This window comes from Punica granatum, chromosome 4 (assembly GCF_007655135.1).
Source record: "Punica granatum isolate Tunisia-2019 chromosome 4, ASM765513v2, whole genome shotgun sequence".
Classification (NCBI taxonomy): domain Eukaryota; kingdom Viridiplantae; phylum Streptophyta; class Magnoliopsida; order Myrtales; family Lythraceae; genus Punica; species Punica granatum.
In genome coordinates, this window is record NC_045130.1 from 5,145,375 (window position 1) to 5,165,329 (window position 19,955).

General features: G+C 41.6%; 4 protein-coding genes and 1 long non-coding RNA gene across 7 annotated transcripts; 4 read left to right on the forward strand and 1 right to left on the reverse strand.

Annotated features, from left to right (window-relative positions):
- The first annotated feature begins 2,444 nt into the window (after window positions 1-2,444).
- Window positions 2,445-6,620, forward strand: LOC116204439 (guanosine nucleotide diphosphate dissociation inhibitor 2). The gene is made up of 13 exons (XM_031536524.1): window positions 2,445-2,733; window positions 3,629-3,691; window positions 3,780-3,863; window positions 3,974-4,081; window positions 4,178-4,350; window positions 4,435-4,546; window positions 4,655-4,735; window positions 4,831-4,893; window positions 5,033-5,134; window positions 5,230-5,354; window positions 5,630-5,840; window positions 5,923-5,997; window positions 6,350-6,620. The coding sequence occupies exons 1-13, from the start codon at window positions 2,647-2,649 to the stop codon at window positions 6,398-6,400; spliced, it is 1,335 nt and encodes a 444-aa protein (XP_031392384.1). The 5' UTR covers window positions 2,445-2,646; the 3' UTR covers window positions 6,401-6,620.
- Window positions 6,621-6,770: 150 nt separating this feature from the next.
- Window positions 6,771-10,735, forward strand: LOC116204440 (guanosine nucleotide diphosphate dissociation inhibitor 1-like). Its single transcript, XM_031536525.1, has 13 exons — window positions 6,771-7,255; window positions 7,941-8,003; window positions 8,099-8,182; window positions 8,292-8,399; window positions 8,500-8,672; window positions 8,753-8,864; window positions 8,977-9,057; window positions 9,152-9,214; window positions 9,357-9,458; window positions 9,692-9,816; window positions 9,904-10,114; window positions 10,195-10,269; window positions 10,378-10,735. Exons 1-13 carry the CDS (start codon window positions 7,169-7,171, stop codon window positions 10,426-10,428), a joined length of 1,335 nt encoding a protein of 444 aa, XP_031392385.1. The 5' UTR covers window positions 6,771-7,168; the 3' UTR covers window positions 10,429-10,735.
- Window positions 10,736-11,591: 856 nt separating this feature from the next.
- Window positions 11,592-12,426, forward strand: LOC116204441. Its single transcript, XR_004156345.1, has 2 exons — window positions 11,592-11,756; window positions 11,976-12,426. It is a non-coding gene; the product is annotated as an uncharacterized LOC116204441 (long non-coding RNA).
- Window positions 12,427-14,923: 2,497 nt separating this feature from the next.
- On the reverse strand, window positions 14,924-16,804 carry LOC116204765. 3 transcript variants are annotated; one of them, XM_031537043.1, is made up of 3 exons: window positions 16,609-16,804; window positions 15,879-16,502; window positions 14,924-15,154 (listed from the first exon to the last, which is right to left on the reverse strand). In XM_031537043.1, exons 1-2 carry the CDS (start codon window positions 16,621-16,623, stop codon window positions 15,900-15,902), a joined length of 618 nt encoding a protein of 205 aa, XP_031392903.1. In that variant the 5' UTR covers window positions 16,624-16,804; the 3' UTR covers window positions 14,924-15,154; window positions 15,879-15,899. The 3 variants fall into 3 exon arrangements, with proteins under 3 accessions (XP_031392903.1, XP_031392902.1, XP_031392901.1); XM_031537042.1 differs by having other exon boundaries at window positions 14,924-15,170; XM_031537041.1 differs by lacking the exon at window positions 14,924-15,154 and having other exon boundaries at window positions 15,652-16,502; window positions 16,609-16,803.
- A 133-nt stretch (window positions 16,805-16,937) lies between these two features.
- On the forward strand, window positions 16,938-19,709 carry LOC116204764 (guanosine nucleotide diphosphate dissociation inhibitor 2-like). The gene is made up of 7 exons (XM_031537040.1): window positions 16,938-18,105; window positions 18,300-18,366; window positions 18,508-18,609; window positions 18,707-18,831; window positions 18,919-19,129; window positions 19,210-19,284; window positions 19,393-19,709. Exons 1-7 carry the CDS (start codon window positions 18,077-18,079, stop codon window positions 19,441-19,443), a joined length of 660 nt encoding a protein of 219 aa, XP_031392900.1. The 5' UTR covers window positions 16,938-18,076; the 3' UTR covers window positions 19,444-19,709.
- Window positions 19,710-19,955: the final 246 nt, after the last annotated feature.

The window sequence follows — 19,955 nt, forward strand, 5'->3', positions numbered from 1 at the left end:
AAAGGTTGGGGAAAATACTAGTAGTGATTAGTGACAGAAGCATGAAAACGAGAGTCACCACTAGACGACAAAACAGAACACAGCAGCACCACCCACCGCCTCACCCCCCCAAAGACCCAATTATTATTCTATTAATTAAAAATATAAAATTATTTAATACGGGAAATTAATAAAAAAGAAACATGGGACCCACACCTCGCCTTTGCCCCACACCAATCATTGCGTTCCGTTGCTTCGCTCCCGCCCTTCCCTGTTTTGTCCTCTCCTTTCCTTAATTTCGATGAATTTTGGTATTTACGTGGTGGTTTGCAATTTTAATTCGTACTTTAATTATTATTATATTTATATATATATATGCATATATCCGTATGAAATAACAGACATTTTATATCTATAAGGGAGTGATACACCTCTCATATAGTGATTCAACGATTCAAAATTTGATATTCAGTGATACTATACGTGCCCCTTTATTCAATAATAATATTCTTGGATTATGTTTTATTAAATTTTTTGATTTTCTCCATCAAATTAATGCTCTTGGGACTTGTTCACGATACTTGTTATCCGTGTATTGTATACTACGCAATATAATTTCATTACCTTCCATGATATCGAACAGTTAATCGTATCCATATACACTTACCTTTCCTCCTTTTCGGTCAAGCAGATGGTCTAGTCACGGGAGGGCTTCGCATGAACGAAGCACGATTTTATTTTTTGTGTGCAGTTTCTATGAACCCCGGATAGTTCGTGCTCGAATCTTTTTTGCATTTTATGACATTTCTATAGTCTGTCTTGTTGATTCAATTGTTTGGAAACCCTTGGAGCCATTTGTTCATAATAACAATATCTTGGTACTACACTGGTTTCAAGATGCGCACTATATAGTGTCAGATCAATCAAGGTACGAAGGTCATGTGGCAATATTCTCATACGAGGGCCTTTTAAGTCAAAGGCACAGCTTGTTTACATATTAAAAAAAAAACAGAAATTAAAATTCATTATGATCAATAATTATAATTATATATTGGTAATGATTGATTAAGACTAAGGCTGTTTGGGCCGAAAGTATACAATAAAATCAGTTGACAGCCCAATTCCACAAGATAAAAGGCCCAAAGAAAAGCCACAATTGGCCCAAAATACTAGGCCCATATAAATCTAGTTAGGGAGAGAAGAGAACAGGACCCATGGGCCCAAACATTTTGGGGAAGTTATTTAATATATATATATATATATATATGTCTCTCTCTTTTTAATATATATATATATATATATATTTTTTATTTTATTTTTATGTCACTGTCGTTCGAGCAATAATAAAATTATGTAATTGACAGTTGAAACCGTATTTCCACGGTTTATAACTTATAATAAACCAACCAAAAATAGGTAACATTTGATCCAACAATTAAGGAGACGAGAAAGATCTAAGCGGGTGAAGAAATGACCTCGCTTTCATTAAAAATGGCAGAGATCCATTCTGATCAATACTTAACATCAGTAGCTCACGGGAATCGACTTCGCATGCCGGTTCTGCATTCCGATTTACTCCGAACCAAAAATATCATTATTGTTCATGTGAAATCAGTCCGATCAAAGTGGATTGAAATTGAACGATTTGCATGAACTTTCTACTGATGCATATATAAATGAACTTAAATTGATTGAAATAAGTCCATCAATTATGTTACAATATATAAAAGCAAGCAAGCAGAGATATGGTTGGGCTCCGTCACCCAAATCATAGACCTTCATCTCTATATTAATTGACTTTTCGATTTAAGTCGAATGATCTTGTACTACATTTAATTTATATTCAACATATACTAGGTTAGATATTTGTGTATATCCTTTGTATGCAATAATATATATATAACAAAAGAATGGTTCGAAAAAATTAAAAGTTGTTTTTTTGAAAGATTCGATATGTCTAAATTTAATATGTTAGATATCTTATGAATGGGCGGAGCATAAATTCATTTTATATGCCTTTTTTCTACCGATTATTGTAAATTTCCCCCATATTATAACCTCAACACGATATCGTTTGCTTTTCGTATATACCTATGTATATATTATAGATTTATTATCTTTTACTATACATGTTTTTTTCATTTTCATAAAACTGTTATTCGTATTTATTTGTTATTATCGTCATGACTTCTAATTCTTTGACTCTCATTTACAATATATTTATTATATACGTTGGATAGAATGTATGATTTTAATTTTTAACCTCATCGTTCTAACCATATTCATTTGTATACTGCCTTACGCGATAATAATATATTTTGTGAGAAAATTGACTGAGTTACCAGTCAAGGTGCATATATCAAAATTGTTTTAATATCATCATCATTTTATAATAATAACGATTGATGTGCGAAATAAGAGAGGGAAAAATAATAAATCAGGGAGAAAAATGGGAGAAGCCATTGAAGCTTACCACAATCTACAATCAAAGCATCTCTGCTTTCTACTCTCTCTCTGGGCCTATATATTATATACATATATATATTCACTGACATTGGCCAAAATCAAGCCATTTCGGTCTTCTTCTTCATCATCTTCAACCCCATAGATCCCCTGTCTAGGGATTGTTGAGAGACTTCGATCTGCCGCGCCTGCGAATCTGCCGCCATGGATGAAGAGTATGACGTCATAGTGCTCGGAACTGGTCTCAAGGAGTGCATCCTCAGCGGTCTCCTCTCCGTCGATGGCCTCAAGGTCTCTTCTCTCCTCTTTCTTCACCTCTCGGAATTCTCTCGATTCGTTACCTGCTTCTGCTCCTCGATCTTAATCGGTTCCCATAAGTATGGATTCAGATAATCCATATGCTCAGCCTTGTCATCGTGGTTAATAATCCGTTGAGGAGGTTCTGATCCTGTTCTGGATCGTTGGCGTCACTGTTTTTCGAAGAAAATTCACCCTTTAGCTGTCGAGATCTACCCTAGCACTCGTACTGGAGCTGATGTGAGGTTCTTCCGGAGGCTTCTGTGCTAAATCCAAACTACAACGATGTTGCGCTGACGTGAAGATGGATGGATGCTCGTGTATATTATTGTGATGGTGTGGTAGAAGGGCAGGCTGCAAGTTGACGATCTTCTGCCCTTTGTTTTATTTGTCTCTCAGTTGAATTGAATGGAAACTGCAGCTGCTTGGAGATCAGCTTTTTCATGTAGTGGCAGTGTTTGCTCCTTTTGCTGTTCATTTTTCATCGGCGGGAAGCGAGTGCATTTTCAGGACTAGCAGAAATAGCAGCATCCCATTATCTTTGAGAATTTAACTTGCATTGATACTGGGGACTGCACTATGAGGATGACGACGAAATGATGAATGGACTATTCTAAACTTGTTATGGGAATACAACTCTAATGGAGAAGCATTAGCTTTGCAACGGTTTTAGCCCTTTCTGTTGATCAGGCTCTGTCTTTCTTCCTGCTGCCTGCTGTAGTCTGCCCTGTTAAGCGTTATCATGAATTGCGTGTATACAATTTTTTGTCCCTCTTATGCCATATATGGGAAAAGTGATGTCTATATATGCTTTTATAATAGAGGAGCAGGCAGAGGTTCCGTAGATCAATGTTGAAACACATGTGACATAATATTTTTCGTGTTCCAGGTACTGCACATGGATAGGAATGACTATTATGGAGGAGAGTCTACCTCGCTGAATCTCATCCAGGTCTGCTCTTGAAATGCCTCATTTGCAGTTTATTGCGTGTTTACATCCTCACTTGGTGATTTGAGTTTCCTTTCGGAGCAAATTTCAGCTATGGAAGAAATTTAGGAATGATGATAAGCCTCCGGCGCATTTGGGCTCCAGCAGGGATTACAATGTGGACATGATCCCGAAGGTAGTGATTTATTCCCTTCAAATCTGCTCTACTCCTTTACTGGATATTCTTTGTTGTTATATGCTTTCCATTTTTATGTCCTGACTAGTCTAATAATCACCCTTTGCTAGTTTATGATGGCAAATGGAACTCTTGTTCGTGTCCTTATCCACACAGATGTGACGAAGTACCTGTACTTCAAAGCTGTTGATGGGAGCTTTGTCTACAATAAGGGGAAGGTTAGCATTTCTTTCTCAAGTATTTTCCAGAGCTTTGGTTCTGTCTGATTGCTTACTTTCTTTGTTCATTCTATGCATTAACACGCATCTTATCAGGTTCACAAAGTGCCTGCAACTGATATGGAGGCCCTTAAATCTCCACTTATGGGTATTTTTGAGAAGCGCCGTGCTCGCAAGTTCTTCATATATGTCCAAGACTATGATGAAAGTGACCCCAAGACGCACGAGGGGTTGGACTTGACAAGAGTGACAACCAAGGAACTCATTGCGTATGCTCTTGGTCCTATAATGAATGCCTTTTTGTATACCTTTTTATGAATGTAACATCATGAGTGTATGTCAATTTATAACAGGAAGTATGGTCTTGATGACAACACTATCGATTTTATTGGCCATGCATTGGCACTTCATAGAGATGATAGGTATTTGAACGAACCCGCCCTCGACACTGTTAAGAGAATGAAGGTGAATGATCTTTCCCTATTTCACCGCATTTTATTTCATTCAAAAGAGTCGCAAATCCTCTTATTATACTCGTTTTTCACTTCCTTTAATGATGCATTTCTGTGACAGCTTTATGCTGAGTCACTTGCTCGCTTTCAAGGAGGATCCCCTTACATTTATCCATTGTACGGACTGGGAGAGCTCCCTCAGGTAAGTTTTCTGATTGGATACACAGCTCTAATTCTTAGGTGAAATTTCATCCTTATATTGATGTGGATTCACTTTTTGATTTGCTCTTGGATCAGGCTTTTGCCAGGCTTAGTGCTGTTTATGGTGGTACATACATGTTGAGCAAGCCAGAGTGCAAGGTAACTCTTGTCACTCATCATATTATGCTGTTGCGAACAGCATATGTTTTGTTTATATCTTATATGGGCTTCAGTGAGAAGAATGAGTTTATCACATTACATGTGGAGCTTTATTGAGTTTTATCCCGATGTATGCTAGGTTGAGTTTGATGAGGAAGGCAAAGTTTGTGGCGTTACATCTGAAGGGGAAACTGCTAGATGCAAAAAAGTTGTCTGTGATCCTTCTTACTTGCCTAACAAGGTCACGGTGAATCTGAAACTCTTGCAGTTTATTTTAAGCGTCATGTTACCTTTGCTTGTTTAGCTGAAAATTGAAATATGTCGGCACTTTTGCAGGTTAGAAAAATTGGGAAGGTTGCTAGAGCAATCTGCATAATGAGCCATCCGATCCCGAACACCAATGATTCACATTCGGTACAGGTTATCCTGCCCCAGAAGCAATTGGGTCGCAAGTCTGACATGTGAGTCCTTTCTGCATCTCTTGTCTTGGAGATCTACTGTTAGGACTGCTTAGTTGTATAATGTGAATATCTTCTGGAGAAAAAACCAAGCATGCAGTGACGAAGTTCTTTTGGCCCTTGATTCCTATCTGTTAATCTTATATGAGACATGAACTATATTAGGAGTGAGTTCATTATTGCCCCGTGGGTTCTACCAAATAAATTGTTGCTAGAACTGATAAATTTAGGTTTATTCTTCGGTGATAATTCTATCTAACCACCACATATTTGGTCAGGTACCTTTTCTGCTGCTCATACTCTCACAATGTTGCACCAAAGGGCAAATTTATTGCATTTGTTTCAGCTGAGGCTGAAACCGATAATCCTGAGCTAGAACTGAAGCCAGGAGTTGACCTTCTGGGGCCAGTTGATGAGATATTCTACGACAATTATGATAGATATGAGCCTGTCAATGAACCCACCCTGGACAATTGTTTCCTATCAACAGTAAGTTTCTGTATTTTCATCTATCTATCTATCTTCATTTCTGTGTGGAGAATAATGATGGGATTTTTTTCTATTAATGCAGAGTTATGATGCGACAACCCACTTCGAGTCCACTGTCATCGATGTGCTTAACATGTATACCTTGATCACTGGAAAGGTACACCCAGACTTGCTACTTTGGTCACTGCTATTTGTTTAGGCTGCTGAATTCCATTTCATTTTAGGATAGCAATGAAAGGTGAACTGCTACATTTTTTTAATTTTTTTGGCTCACCTAAAAGTGAACTACTACATGGTATGAAAGCTTGTAGATTGCTAAATAGTAGCAGGCCTTTGTAGGTGGCCAATTTTTTGGCTAAAGAAAATAATATGCATGGGTGCAATCTTTAATCGATGAAATATCAAATCCGGTTGCTCTTCTGGGATTGTGGTTATATATATTTAAAGGGTTTATCTTGAAAGTTTGACTATTTTGAGTGACCACCAAATGATATTTTTGCTGGGAGCAGGTGCTCGATCTCAGCGTGGACTTGAGCGCTGCAAGTGCTGCAGAAGAATGAAGAGGGCTGCATCTGGTTCCTGCACTACTTAATTTCCTGTTTCAAGCCAAGCTTTCCGGGGTCCTTTTTTTTTCTGTTCAATGTGGGATTAAACGAGACGCTAAATTAAACTGCTATCTCTGTGTTTTTTATGTTTCAAGAGAGGCTTTAATCCTTGTTATAGATCTGTTGTCATGTTTTTAAAAATGGTTCCCGGGAGTCGTGTCTCTTTTGAATCGTCCTCGATTCTTGTTGATTGTCTTCGCATAGATTCTATGGAGGAAAACATCGCCCTTCTAAGGAAACAGTAGAAGAAAGAAGACCGTTTCCAGACGGTTTGGACAAAACTTTATTGAGGACAAATTCGATTTTCTGATCACGCGATGACCTCTCTAACTCACCAATTAAGGAAAAGTGAAATCATAAAATGCTCCGTCCTGATGTTCGATTTTGGCCCATCAGATCAGTACCGGAACCTGAACCGTCCGGCAAGGGAGGAAGAAGTTCCAGCCACCAAAAATCCATCCTCCCCTGATCAGCGCAGCACCTTCTGAAGTCTTTGTCAAGCTCTTAAGTCAAATGGACGTGCATGGGTTATTATCAAGGCCTGACTTTTCAACTCTCTCACCGTGACTATATCTATGTATGCGTGTCTATGGAGAAACCTTCAACACGATCGAACCATACATATATCAGTCTTCATCTTCAACCAATAGACCCCCGTCCAGGGATTGTGTAAGAGACTCCTCTATTCTATCTGCTGCGTCTGTGAATGAGTAACCTGCCACCATGGATGAAGAGTATGACGTTGTAGTGCTCGGGACCGGTCTCAAGGAGTGCATCCTCAGCGGTCTTCTCTCCGTCGATGGCCTTAAGGTCTCTTCCCTCCTCCTCTCTTTTAGGTCTCTTCACCCATAGCTGCTTCCGCTCTTCCATCTTGTCATCGGTAGCTTAAGCAAAACCTGTTGACTGGAGGCTCTCATCCTGTTGTGAACCGTCGAAATCGCTGGTTTTCTCCTCTTGCGGAGGCTACGATCCGGAACCTTGCATTATCTCGATGCATGGACCCGTGTCGTCACCTGATTAGGCCACGTGCATAGTCGTGCGAAAAGAAATATTGGCGCTTGGTCTGGAGCTCAATTCTGATTTGGGTCGCATATCTATATTTGTCATCTCTTTTCATGAAATATTTCAAATCAATTTGAGAAGTGAAAGCTAAGTGGCATAATTCGCTCTTTACCGTTATGCCTAGCAGAACGGTTATGTATATTTCTCCAGTTTTTTGCTCTCTATACCTCCAGAAAAATCACGAGAAATTTCATAAGTAAAAATATTAATGATGTTCAGTAACTTCCAATGTAAAACATCGTACGTGCTTGACACGTGTTGATGGTGAACATGGTACCCCAATGTAAACATTGTGCTTGAACGGCAACCACTGCCTGCTGCTGTTTGCCCCGTTAAGCTTTACCATATATTGTCGTATACATGGGTGGCCTTGATGCGTTTGCGTATTGATGTCGTGCCGTTACCGACATGAGGAGTATGTTTGGTTATCCAGGTTTTGCACATGGATAGGAATGATTATTATGGAGGAGAGTCGACGTCGCTGAATCTTGTCCAGGTCTGCTTTTGGAAGGCCTCAGTTGCAGGACTATCGTGCGTATTTTGATTACTTATTTGGTGATTTGAAGTTTTACCTTTTGGCATACATCTCAGCTGTGGAAGAAGTTCAGAAACAGCGATAAGCCCCCGGCGCATTTGGGCTCCAGCAGGGATTACAATGTTGACATGATCCCGAAGGTAGTAGCTTATCCTCTTTCGTTAATCTGCTCTGTTCCTTTTCTTGGTTATTCTTCGTTGTTTTATGCTTTCTGTTCTAATGTCATGAGTGATAATCACTCCGTGCTAGTTTATGATGGCAAATGGAACTCTTGTTCGGGTGCTCATTCATACAGATGTGACGAAGTACCTCTACTTCAAAGCTGTCGATGGAAGCTATGTCTACAACAAGGGGAAGGTATAGCAACTTCATACCGATTATCTTCACACGAGCTCGTGGTTCTGTTGAATTTTATACTCTCTTTTTTCAGACTATGCATTAACATGCGCTGTATTAGGTTCACAAAGTACCGGCCACTGATATGGAGGCCCTTAAATCTCCACTTATGGGTATTTTCGAGAAGCGCCGTGCCGGTAAGTTCTTCTCGTATGTCCAAGGCTATGATGAGAGCGATCCGAGAACGCATCAGGGGATAGACTTGACAAGAGTGACAACCAAAGAACTGATTGCGTACGCTCTTGGTCCCATGATCTTCTTTTGCTCGTCGCTTTGTGTATCTAACTTCATGCTTGCTTGCCGATCTATTACAGGAAATATGGTCTTGCTGATGACACTATCGATTTTATTGGGCATGCAGTGGCGCTTCATAGAGATGATAGGTATCTGAACGAACCTGCACTTGACACTGTCAAGAGAATGAAGGTAGTTTGATCTTTTCCTTCTTCACCACGTTTTTTATGTTTTTCGAGAAAATCGTCAACTTCCTTTGTCAACTCAGCATTTTGTTTCCTTTAACGGTGTATTCTTGTGACAGCTTTATGCGGAGTCCGTATATCGCTTTCAAGGAGGATCCCCTTACATCTACCCCTTGTACGGGCTGGGAGAACTCCCTCAGGTAGCTTGGTCATTGACAGTGTCTTTTACTCTTCAAATGAAACGTCATCCTTATATCGATGCAAAATTAACTTTGGTATTTTCTCGTGGATCAGGCTTTTGCCAGGCTTAGTGCAGTTTATGGTGGTACATACATGTTGAGCAAACCAGAGTGCAAGGTATCTCTCACTGCTTATCATTTAATGAATGCATGGTGAACGGAACATATTCTGGGTATGTAACAAATCTGAGCTTGCTGAGAATAATGACGTTATTGATGTCACTTGGAACTGTATTGAGTTTGATCCCGATGTAAGCTAGGTTGAGTTTGACGAGGAAGGCAAAGTTATTGGTGTCACATCAGAAGGGGAAACTGCTAAATGCAAGAAAGTTGTCTCTGATCCTTCCTACTTGCCTAACAAGGTAACTCTGAACTCATAACACTTGGAATCGGTACTTCAATTGTTTTCTTAAGGGGCAGGGGATGGGTTTGTGGCAGAGTTTTTCTCAGATGATAGCCTACCGGCGTTCTGTTTCTTGTTTCTTGGGTGATCATTTGGTCATATATTGGTTCAAGGAGTCTGTACTTATCTAAGGATCCGGAACAACTCTGGTACCTTTGCGAGCTTAGCTGAAATATTTCGGGGGTTTCGCAGGTCAGAAAAATCGGGAAGGTTGCTAGAGCGATCTCCATAATGAGCCATCCAATTCCAAACTCCAATGATTCGCATTCAGTACAGGTTGTCCTGCCCCAGAAGCAGCTGGGTCGCAAGTCTGACATGTGAGTCCTTTCTGCAGCTCTTGTTCCCGAACTCCAAAATTGGGACTGATTATCTAATGTAATTCCAACCTCCGTGCGTTTGCTCAGGTACGTTTTCTGCTGCTCGTACTCTCACAATGTCGCACCAACTGGCAAATTCATCGCATTTGTTTCAGCTGAGGCTGAAACAGATAATCCCGAGCTAGAACTGAGGCCAGGAGTAGATCTTCTTGGACCGGTCGATGAGATATTCTACGACACTTACGATAGATATGAGCCTGTCAATGAACCCTCTCTGGACAATTGTTTCATATCAACGGTAAGTTTCTCTATTGTTATTGCAGTTGCTATTTTCATGTCATGTGGAGACACCAACGTGATTTCATTCTGTTATCGCAGAGTTATGATGCCACGACCCACTTTGAGTCCACCGTCTTGGATGTGCTTAACATGTACACCATGATCACTGGGAAGGTAATCCTGAACTTGCTCCCTTTTATAGATTTTACTTTATTTACTTCAAGTGTTTCTCTTTGAAATGGGACTGTTTCGAGTGACAAAATGGTATCTTGCTGCGAGCAGGTCCTTGATCTCAGCGTGGATTTGAGTGCCGCAAGTGCTGCACAAGAATGAAAGACCATGTCTACTTCGGGTTCCTGCATTTTATCGGTTTTATTCCTCGTATCCACTGCGTTCAATGTGGAAACCAGCGCTGAGCTAGATGAAAGTTATCTCTGTGATTTCTTGTTCCTACCGAGGCTATGAGCCATGTGATAGAATCATTGTCATGTGTTAAAATGATTCCTTTGGGTCCCTTTCCATTTTGAACTTTTAGAACTGTATATGTTGAGAATCTTTTGTATGAACTCTTGATTTGATCAGGGTAGAACTCGATCTTATTCGAGATCTGAACTCAGCTTGGAAACTCCTCTTCATCTTCCTCACTGACTCCCAATTGACGCCAAGCTCGAGCTCCAAATAAGAGCATGAGGTCGGTTTGCTAGCCGCTACTTGGAGCTTCTGGAGCTCTAGAATTGATTAACTGTATAAACAATGGAAACAGTTAAAAGATCAGTAGTACAAGAGAAGTTCGGTTGGGCTGTAGCCTCTTGAGCAGCTATCTAATCAAGCCCAGCTAGGTTGCGAGTTGTTCGGCCACCTCAGATATGGAAGTGAAATGAGTGAGTATCGACTAGACGGGGAACAACCGCATTGCTTTCGTAGTTTTTCTGCATTGTTCAAGACATGAAAATCTACAGACGTGTATACTCAAACTGACACAAGTACAATTGTTTACCTCGCGTATGCAAGTGTTATCCATCAGTAGCTAACGCATTGAGATCAAAACGCTATATATCATCGGCATGGTTTAAGTCAGATCATACCGTAGGCAAAGCCGTACAGTTTTAGTAGGACGGAAGGATCCATGGTCACAAGCCTGTCCAGCAGCACGATGCAGGTACTTATGGGCCTAGTTTTGGCCCAATAAGATCCCTGAGATGGGTCTCTCGGATGGATCACGTCGTTCGGTTTTAAGGTTGTATTCCGATATCGGTTCAGTTATCTTTTCGCTTCACCAACACTTGGACGTCCCGCAGCACGCAACATCCATCTATCCTTGATGCCCATGAGCGCACGGCTTAGGTTAGGATATTGGGTGGGCGAAACCGATGCAGTATCGGTAGCACGAGTGGACCTGAGGTCACAGGCTGCCGGTCATGCAATACGCGTCACAGATATCCACGGGCCTCTATGTTAACCGATTCGATGAACATTCTGGAAAATACGCTGTAAGGAATTTTTTCCGCTCGGCTTGAATTGGAAAAGAGTCTGACAATGTACTCATGGATTATATAACTTTGTATTTGTTCCAGGTCTTGTTAGGTGATGGTATTGCCAAATTCTTTCACTTGTTCAAAAGAAGACTTGGAAATCATGGCAGTGTGACCCCAAACTTTGAGGTCAGCGTAAAAATTATACAATTTTTTTTTTCTTGGGATGGATCTGTTCTTTTGCATAGATAACCTGGCTAAGACTCTTAAATATTACTGCATATGAAATGCTTGGGAATGAGTAGCAAATAGATGAAATGCAAAAGGTTGATTGGTGGGTGGGGTTTGATACAGTGGGTTTAGTTCGAATTATTTGACTCGCTTGTTTTCCGTGGAAATATAATGTAGGTACCTACGTTAATGACGGTGAAAGCTTAAACCTTGGTTAATTTGGAGACGACGAGACGAACGATATTTACAAGTAATGACCATAATTTGGAAGTTTCGGTGGACAGTGATATCATGGTCTTTCCTGCGATAGACATGAAAGACTGGGGATGGTGATCATTTGTTTGGTTCTCTTGCGAATTTATATGTTCGCCGAAATGTCTCTGCTGCCTCCTTGTTTCAGGGGAACTGCCAAAGAAGCATGGAAGCATGATGTGTAAGAACAGAATATCGGGCGGTTGTCTCAGCATTTGATGGTTGCAGGATTCAGAAGAATGTAGTTGTAGTTGCAGTTGCAGTTGTTTGTTGTACATTAATCTATGTAGGTTTTCGGATTTTCTGTGCCCTTCCAATTCTGGGAAGAGGTGGTGTTCTAGTTCTGGGAAGGAAATTTTTTCCTTTCGCACGCTTATTCTTCCTCCTCTTCCTTTTTGTCAATCACTCTGTGTCTTCCTCAATGTATCACAAACAGATTTCACAGCTGTAGAGGGCATACAGCGGACGTTCGGTTTTCTCCCCTTTTCGAGGTTTCGGTTCCTCGAAGCATTCGAGGTATCTAGGCGATGGACTGCATCTGCATGACATTCTCCTGCAAATTTTCAACACCAAATCGACTTCCTGCTGCTAATGCATGGCGCAATTGCATTTATGTAATTGCACATTGCAAACAGTCCTAATACCATGGAATATAGCTGCCTGGGCCGAGCAATTGCATTTGGTTGGCCCCAGTAACCAACCCCGAGGAATTCACTTTTTGATAATTACTAATGAAAAAGTGTACTTTTAATATGTGAGTTAGTCACCTTTTTATTTTCATTATATTTTTATTTTTACCCTTTACCTTTTACAATTTTTTTATTTTCGTCATTCCGTCGTATTAACTGATAGCTTTACTGATGTTTTACATTTCACTTATTTATACATGAGCCCACACCAATTATGGGAAAAAAGAGACAAATTTTATGGCATTTCTCTTCATTCCGGTTTTCTGGTGATTGTGTGGCCAAGACAAATTTTGATTGCTTGAAAAGACGTAGAACAAGGTCCATTGCAATTGACGCATTGCGCAATCCCGGAAAGAAACAGTATGAGTTACGACTTGTCCTAAGGTTTGTAAAGATCTCCTTATGGTTCCACATTAGTTCGTACAAGCATGATCGAGACAAAAGAGGGACGACAACTATCAAAATGAGTGTTTGCAGTGCTTAATGAATTCTAGAAGAGTTTCAAACAATAATAGATTACCTTCATATATTGATTCCCAGGTAAGAAAAGGGAAAAAAGCACCTTACAAAATATCTGCTGGTTTGTCTCACATAGGTAAGACTACAGACATTCAAGTGATTGGTATATGATAAATTATTCTCGAGAATTTACACTTTGTCTAGGTCGGTCTGAACTTGGTATGCATTTCTTTTACTGAGATTACAGTAGTCACCCAATGGTTTCATCAGGGAGATAAATAAGGCATTCTGTCGATGAATCCGAACAAGCGAAGTGTGATACACTGTCCGAAGGCGGTATTGTGATTGTTATGCTTTGATTGACAATGACATCACAGACTTCCGTGATAATTTCAGTAAAAGCTGAAGATAGTGTTCTGTTTACTTCCGCTGAAGAAGATGATCCATGAATATATCTCATGGTAATTTGTGCCTCGATTGGCTTAGGTGGGCCGCCGCCGAATACATGTGCTGATTGAACGCATAGATGAAGCTAAAAAATGACTTAATTTTGAGTGAGAGGGAAGCATGGGTAAGTTACTTGCAGAGATTCTCCATTGCTCTCTTCCGATGTTATTGACATGTTGGAGTTATGTCTGCAATTTTCCTAATGTTTTAAACAGAGGTGTGCACATTTTGATAATTTATTATCTGCAGGAGATGGTGAATCTCCGAGAGGGAGCACTACTTGATGGTACTGTCAAGAAAATCTTTCCATACGGAGCCAGAAAAGAATAGGTGAAACAAATAGAAGGTGATTTTAATTGGATTGTAATGATTGTGTTATTGAATTATGAGGAAAAGTGTGAAAAAATAATGAATAATTGAGATAATTTAGTATTAAAAATTGAATTGAGTATAATGGAGTTGTATGCGGGTTTATGTATGGGGTCCACCTTTTTTTATTTTTTTGTGTAGTGAGTAGAGTTAAAATGTTAAAATTCGATTGCGAAACCAAACGGAGCGTTAATTGCATTGAAACTGATCTTTGCGCCCACAATTAATTTAAGTTATAAAAGCATCTAAAGAATAACGAAGGTTTAGATGGAAAAGATTTTAACAAGCAGTCACCAAGAAAGAGGAATACTGCATGGAGAGAAGAAAGAAGAGTAAGGATCTCTTTAATATTTTGATCAATGACTGTATATGTACTGTAGGTTGGAACTTCTGATCCTTGATAGTGTTGTATATATTTGAGGGGAAAGAGCATTTCGTTCGAAATTGAAGATCAACCCTGGGTTCTCTTTGTATCCGCGGTTTGCTGCATATCTCGATTATCACTCGCTCCCGTGTCACTTCAGTCACCGATCTGTTCGCCGTTGATGAGAAGGTTAAGGTACTGGTTGTGAAGTCAATATTTCCAGATAAGATATCTCTCATCAGGTAATTTGCAGCTCATTTGTATTCTTCTCTTTGGTTTTCATGTCTTTCACATTTTATTTTTCTTTACATAAAATGTGGAGATGCTTATGTAAATTTTATGTTCCTTATTTCATCTAAGATAGCTCGGTACTGTTCTCATCAAAGAATAGACAAAGGTTGCGCGATTGTCTATTCAGAAGCTTTTCGCATGTCGATCAGCCTGCTATTCCAATTGACTTTGATGCATACTCGATTTTTGCAGCATCGCAGACCTTGAGAGTGAACCAGGGCTCTTCCTAACTAACAAGGAGGTGAACGGATGCATTTGGCAGCGACAAACTTCATGTTTATTAGCACGATACATCATATGAAAAATTTTAGCATTAGTCTGCACTGTATTAGCCTTATTGATCTTACTTAGCAACCTTTTCATGCAGAAAGTATTCTCAGAGGCGGAAGAGATGGCGAAGAAGTACAAGCAAAGGCTCCCCCCCGCTGCCATAGCTGCTTCCAAGCCTGGAATGCCGCCTACCAGCGATTTGTCATTCGACGAGCCTGCAATATATGCAAACTGGGAGTGGATAAAATTTGAGAGAGAACCTGAATGAGCAAATTGACCAAAATAGCAAATGTTCTGATCCACTCCGGTCGAGCAGTCACCAAAGTGTTGCTCGGGCATCAAGAAGGTGTCTGGTCATGAAACAAGAAAAAGGGGCCAAGACTCGATGGGGACAACCGAATATCGGTTGTACGCATCACATCCCCTTTCAGAGATGGGAACATATCTTACTTTGTTCGGCAATCGATTTGTCCTCACAAGCTCTGCATTATTAACTCTAGAAAACTTCCTCCTCGCATCAATGGAATGACTGTACGGACCCAAAATACTTGATTTTGTTTTTTAATCCATCAAAATTTTGGCAAAGAAAATGTCTGCTCACTTTGGTACCAGTGATTGCAAGCATTTTGATCATGGAACCCCGTGCTATGTCAATGAGCAGCAACAGCAGGAACTCTCTTGGCAGCAGTATTCATAACCGGGAAGGCAAAGCTAGGACGAAGACAGCGCCCAAAAGGGGCGGCGAAAGAAAAGTTTGCTAATTGAATTCCTTGTCCGGATCCAAATTTGGCTAAACAAAGCTTTGAAACCAGACATAGTGGACCGGTCATCAGTGAAGAAGAAAGGTAAGCTTCTACGTCGGTCTCAGATACTCTAGGAAGCTCAAACTCACAGCAAAAGATTAAAACAAAGGCCTCTCGACATCGATAAATCGCCAACCTCGTACACTATGAAACAGAATCAATCATCAAGCTGCTTGAGCTCGGCCTTCAACTGCTCAATCTTGAGCCCCATTGACCTCTGCAAAGCAGCCCTCTCACTCTCTGGCAGCTTCGCCAACAAACCATCGAACAGGTCAAGGACTTCCTTCACGACAGCCCTGGCACACTCCGCTTCCTCGTCGAAATAAACGGTCTCCTTGGATTCCATAGCCATCTCAATCTCCTCCCTAGCCTCCGCAAACTTAATGTTTATCAAGTCCACCACTTTGTCCTGGTCCACCTCCGTCGCCAGCTCATTTCCCGACTCAATGCTGAGCCCCCTCCGGTTCCCACTGCCGGACAGTCCGGTCAGCAATCCTTCGAGATTTGAGCCATCAAAAGGGTGTCTGAGTAGGTGAGGGACGGAGGTCCGAACCGGTCTGGACAGCGCGTCAACCACTGAGCAGTCCGGCCCCGTAGTCGCACCGAGAGGGCTCAGCGTACACGGAGATTTGACTTTGAAGGGGTGCTTCGGAAGCGATTTGCAGGCTGCAATCTGCAATTCCCGTGGCATGATTCCGAGGAAGGAGGATTTTGTGAAATTGAGGTAGCCATAAGCCCCAAAAGCTGTTGCCCTCCATGCCTGACCGAAGAAAGAATAGAATCATAACCCAAGAAAGAATCCATTTCGACTGCAGAAAAAGGAAACTCGAAGGAAGAACCAAGGGGAGAGGGTTGAAAGGTGAGACCTTGAGAAGGAACATTTGCAAGTTCAATCGTTAATGGAGCGGCCGGCGGACAGACGGGAATTGGAAATGCTGGAGTAGAACCGGGACCTGGAGGAATCATCAATCAATCAATACCATCAGATTGATAACGTGAGAGCCCAAAATCAAAGAAAGGCTTCCCCCTTTTCCCAAAATGCGCCGGGGCAGAGAGAGAGAGAGAGAGAGAGAGAGAGAGAGAGAGGACTGGGAGAGCACAGGTAAGTTTTCCTTTTTTTTTTTTTTTTATAAAGTCAGGGACATAGTCCAAATTATAACGAAACAGGAATAAGGCGAGGCATGATGACCCCTACAATGTCGTCTAACAGCAGCTGAAACAGCCCATTAGCAACTGAGTGAATAATATGCGTGCCGAGCGGGTACTCCACAACCATATTTGCAAGCTTGTCCGCATAAGAGTTACCATCCCGATATGTGTGTTGCATCCGGACTTCTCAATCTCGACGACAAAGGTCAAGAATCCGACCTCGGAGAGTCTATAGCCAAGGAGAAGCAGGATCGTTCCTTGAAACGATCCGCAGGACCGCTCCTTGAAACGATCCGCAGGACCGCTAATGAGTCCACTTCGAGAATTAACCTTCGGCATCCCACGTTCCAAGCCAACTCCATCCCCGTGAGTACCCCCAAAGCTTCGCCATGGTGACTGTAGCGATGCCAATGTTTTGGGCAAATCCCACGATTCACCTGCCATCTACATCGCGAAGGAGGCCACCAGCTCCAGCTGTCTCGGGATTGCCTCTTGAAGAGCTGTCCGTGTTAAGCTTGAAGAAGTGGGGGCCGAATCCAACTGATGTCGACCCAGCATTTGGAGGTAGTACCTATCGCCTTTTCCACCCATGCCTAGCCTTCCTAGAAAAACCGAGCGGTCTACAAGATGGTCCGACATGCCGAGGTGGGACGGCTGAAATCCGACTCGAATAACTCCTTATTCCTCCATGTCCACAACAGCCAGCAACTTGTAGCAAAGGTGGTCCACCAGTGTTGATGATGTGGGTAGGACAAATTTTGCCAAAGCCGATCCAATAGGTCCATAGAGAAGAATTCCGGATGAGCGTCGATCGGGACAAGCCTCGACCAAACTTGCTTCGCAAGAGCCCAATCCCGCAAGACATGTAAGGTAGATTCAGCCCCAGATTCAGCCCCACTCTCTCAATGGGGGCAGCTAGGGGTGTCGCACAAGCTCCTTCGGTAACGAGCCTCGTTCGTGAGCAAGCTCTCTCGGGCTATGCGCCAAAGGAAGAACCGGATACGCTGCGGACCCTCTCATCTCCAAATATTCTTCCATAGCTTGGAGTAGTGATCAGTCCCTGAGCCCTCAGTTAATAGTTTATATACCGATGCTACCGTATAGTTTCCAGACGGTGCCAATCGCCAAAATGGAACATCATCTCCGTGGGCAGTGGGCACCTGGGCCGGGGCTACCACAATAGCAATGCGCAGCAACGATGAATTATTCAGCCGGTGAGCAATCTGCTCCCAATCCCATCTCCCCGATTCGGTGACATAGCTATGGACCGGGGTCTGCACCCCCTCGTTGGACTGGGAGAGCTCCCTCGGATTAGATACATCTGACTGATGACTTCAGCTCTAATTCTTAGGTGAAATTTCATCCTTATATTGATGTGGATTCACCCTTTGATTTGCTCTTGGATCAGGCTTTTGCCAGGCTTAGTGCTGTTTATGGCGGTACATACATACATGTTGAGCAAGCCAGAGTGCAAGGTAACTCTTGTCACTCATCATATTATGCTGTTGCGAACAGCATATGTTTTGTTTATATCTTATATGGAGGCTTCAGTGAGAAGAATGAGTTTATTACATTACATGTGGAGCTTTATTGAGTTTTATCCCGATGTATGCTAGGTTGAGTTTGACAGGAAGGCAAAGTTTGTGGCGTTACATCTGAAGGGGAAACTTGCTAAATGTAAAAAAGTTGTCTGTGATCCTTCTTACTTGCCCAACAAGGTCACAGTGAATCTGAAACTCTTGCAGTTTATTTTAAGTCGCATGTGGTACCTTTGCGAGCTTAGCTGAAAATTGAAATATGTTGGCACTTTTGCAGGTCAGAAAAATCGGGAAGGTTGCTAGAGCGATCTGCATAATGAGCCATCCGATCCCAAACACCAATGATTCACATTCTGCACAGGTTATCCTGCCCCAGATGCAGTTGAGTCGCAAGTCTGACATGTGAGTCCTTTCTGCATCTCTTGTTCCTGAACTCCAAAATCGGAACTAGTTATCTAATGTAATTCCAACCTCCGTGCGTTTGCTCAGGTACGTTTTCTGCTGCTCGTACTCTCACAATGTTGCACCAACTGGCAAATTCATCGCATTTGTTTCAGCTGAGGCTGAAACCGGTAACCCCGAGCTAGAACTGAAGCCAGGAGTTGATCTTCTTGGACCGGTCGATGAGATATTCTACAACACTTGCGATAGATATGAGCCTGTCAATGAACCCTCTCTGGACAATTGTATCATGTCAACGGTAAGTTTCTCTATTGTTATTGCAGTTGCTATTTTCATGTCATGTGGAGATACCAACGTGATTTCATTCTGTTATCGCAGAGTTATGATGCCACGACCCACTTTGAGTCCACCGTCTTGGATGTGCTTAACATGTACACCATGATCACTGGGAAGGCAATCCTGAACTTGCTCCCTTTTATAGATTTCACTTTATTTACTTCAAGTGTTTCTCTTTGAAATGGGACTGTTACGAGTGACAAAATGGTATCTTGCTGCGAGCAGGTCCTTGATCTCAGCGTGGATTTGAGTGCCGCAAGTGCTGCGGAAGAATGAAAGACCATGGCTACTTCGGGTTCCTGCATTTTTTCAGTTTTATTTCTCGTATCCACTGCGTTCAATGTGGAAACCAACCCGGTGCTAGATGAAAGTTTATCTCTGTGAGGCATATGTTTCACCATTTTGATACTGCAACTAGTTGACTTGGGAGTAGCTCTTGGGTATTTTTTATTTTACTCCGTATAGAGGAAAATGGTATTGGTTTCTGATGTAAATTCATCTGTTATCAATGAAGTTTCATCATTTATCCAAAAAAAAAAAAAGTTTATCTCTGTGGTTTCTTGTTCCTGCCGAGGCTATGAGCCATGTGGTAGAATCATTGTCATGCGTTGAAATGATTCCTAGGGGTCTTTTTTCCATTTTGAACTTTTAGAACTGTATATGTTGAGAATCTTTTGTATGAACTCTTGATTTGATCAGGGCAGAACTCGATCTTATTCAAGATCTGAAATCAGCTTGGAAACTCCTCTTCATCTTCCTCACTGACTCCCGATAGACGCCAAGCTCGA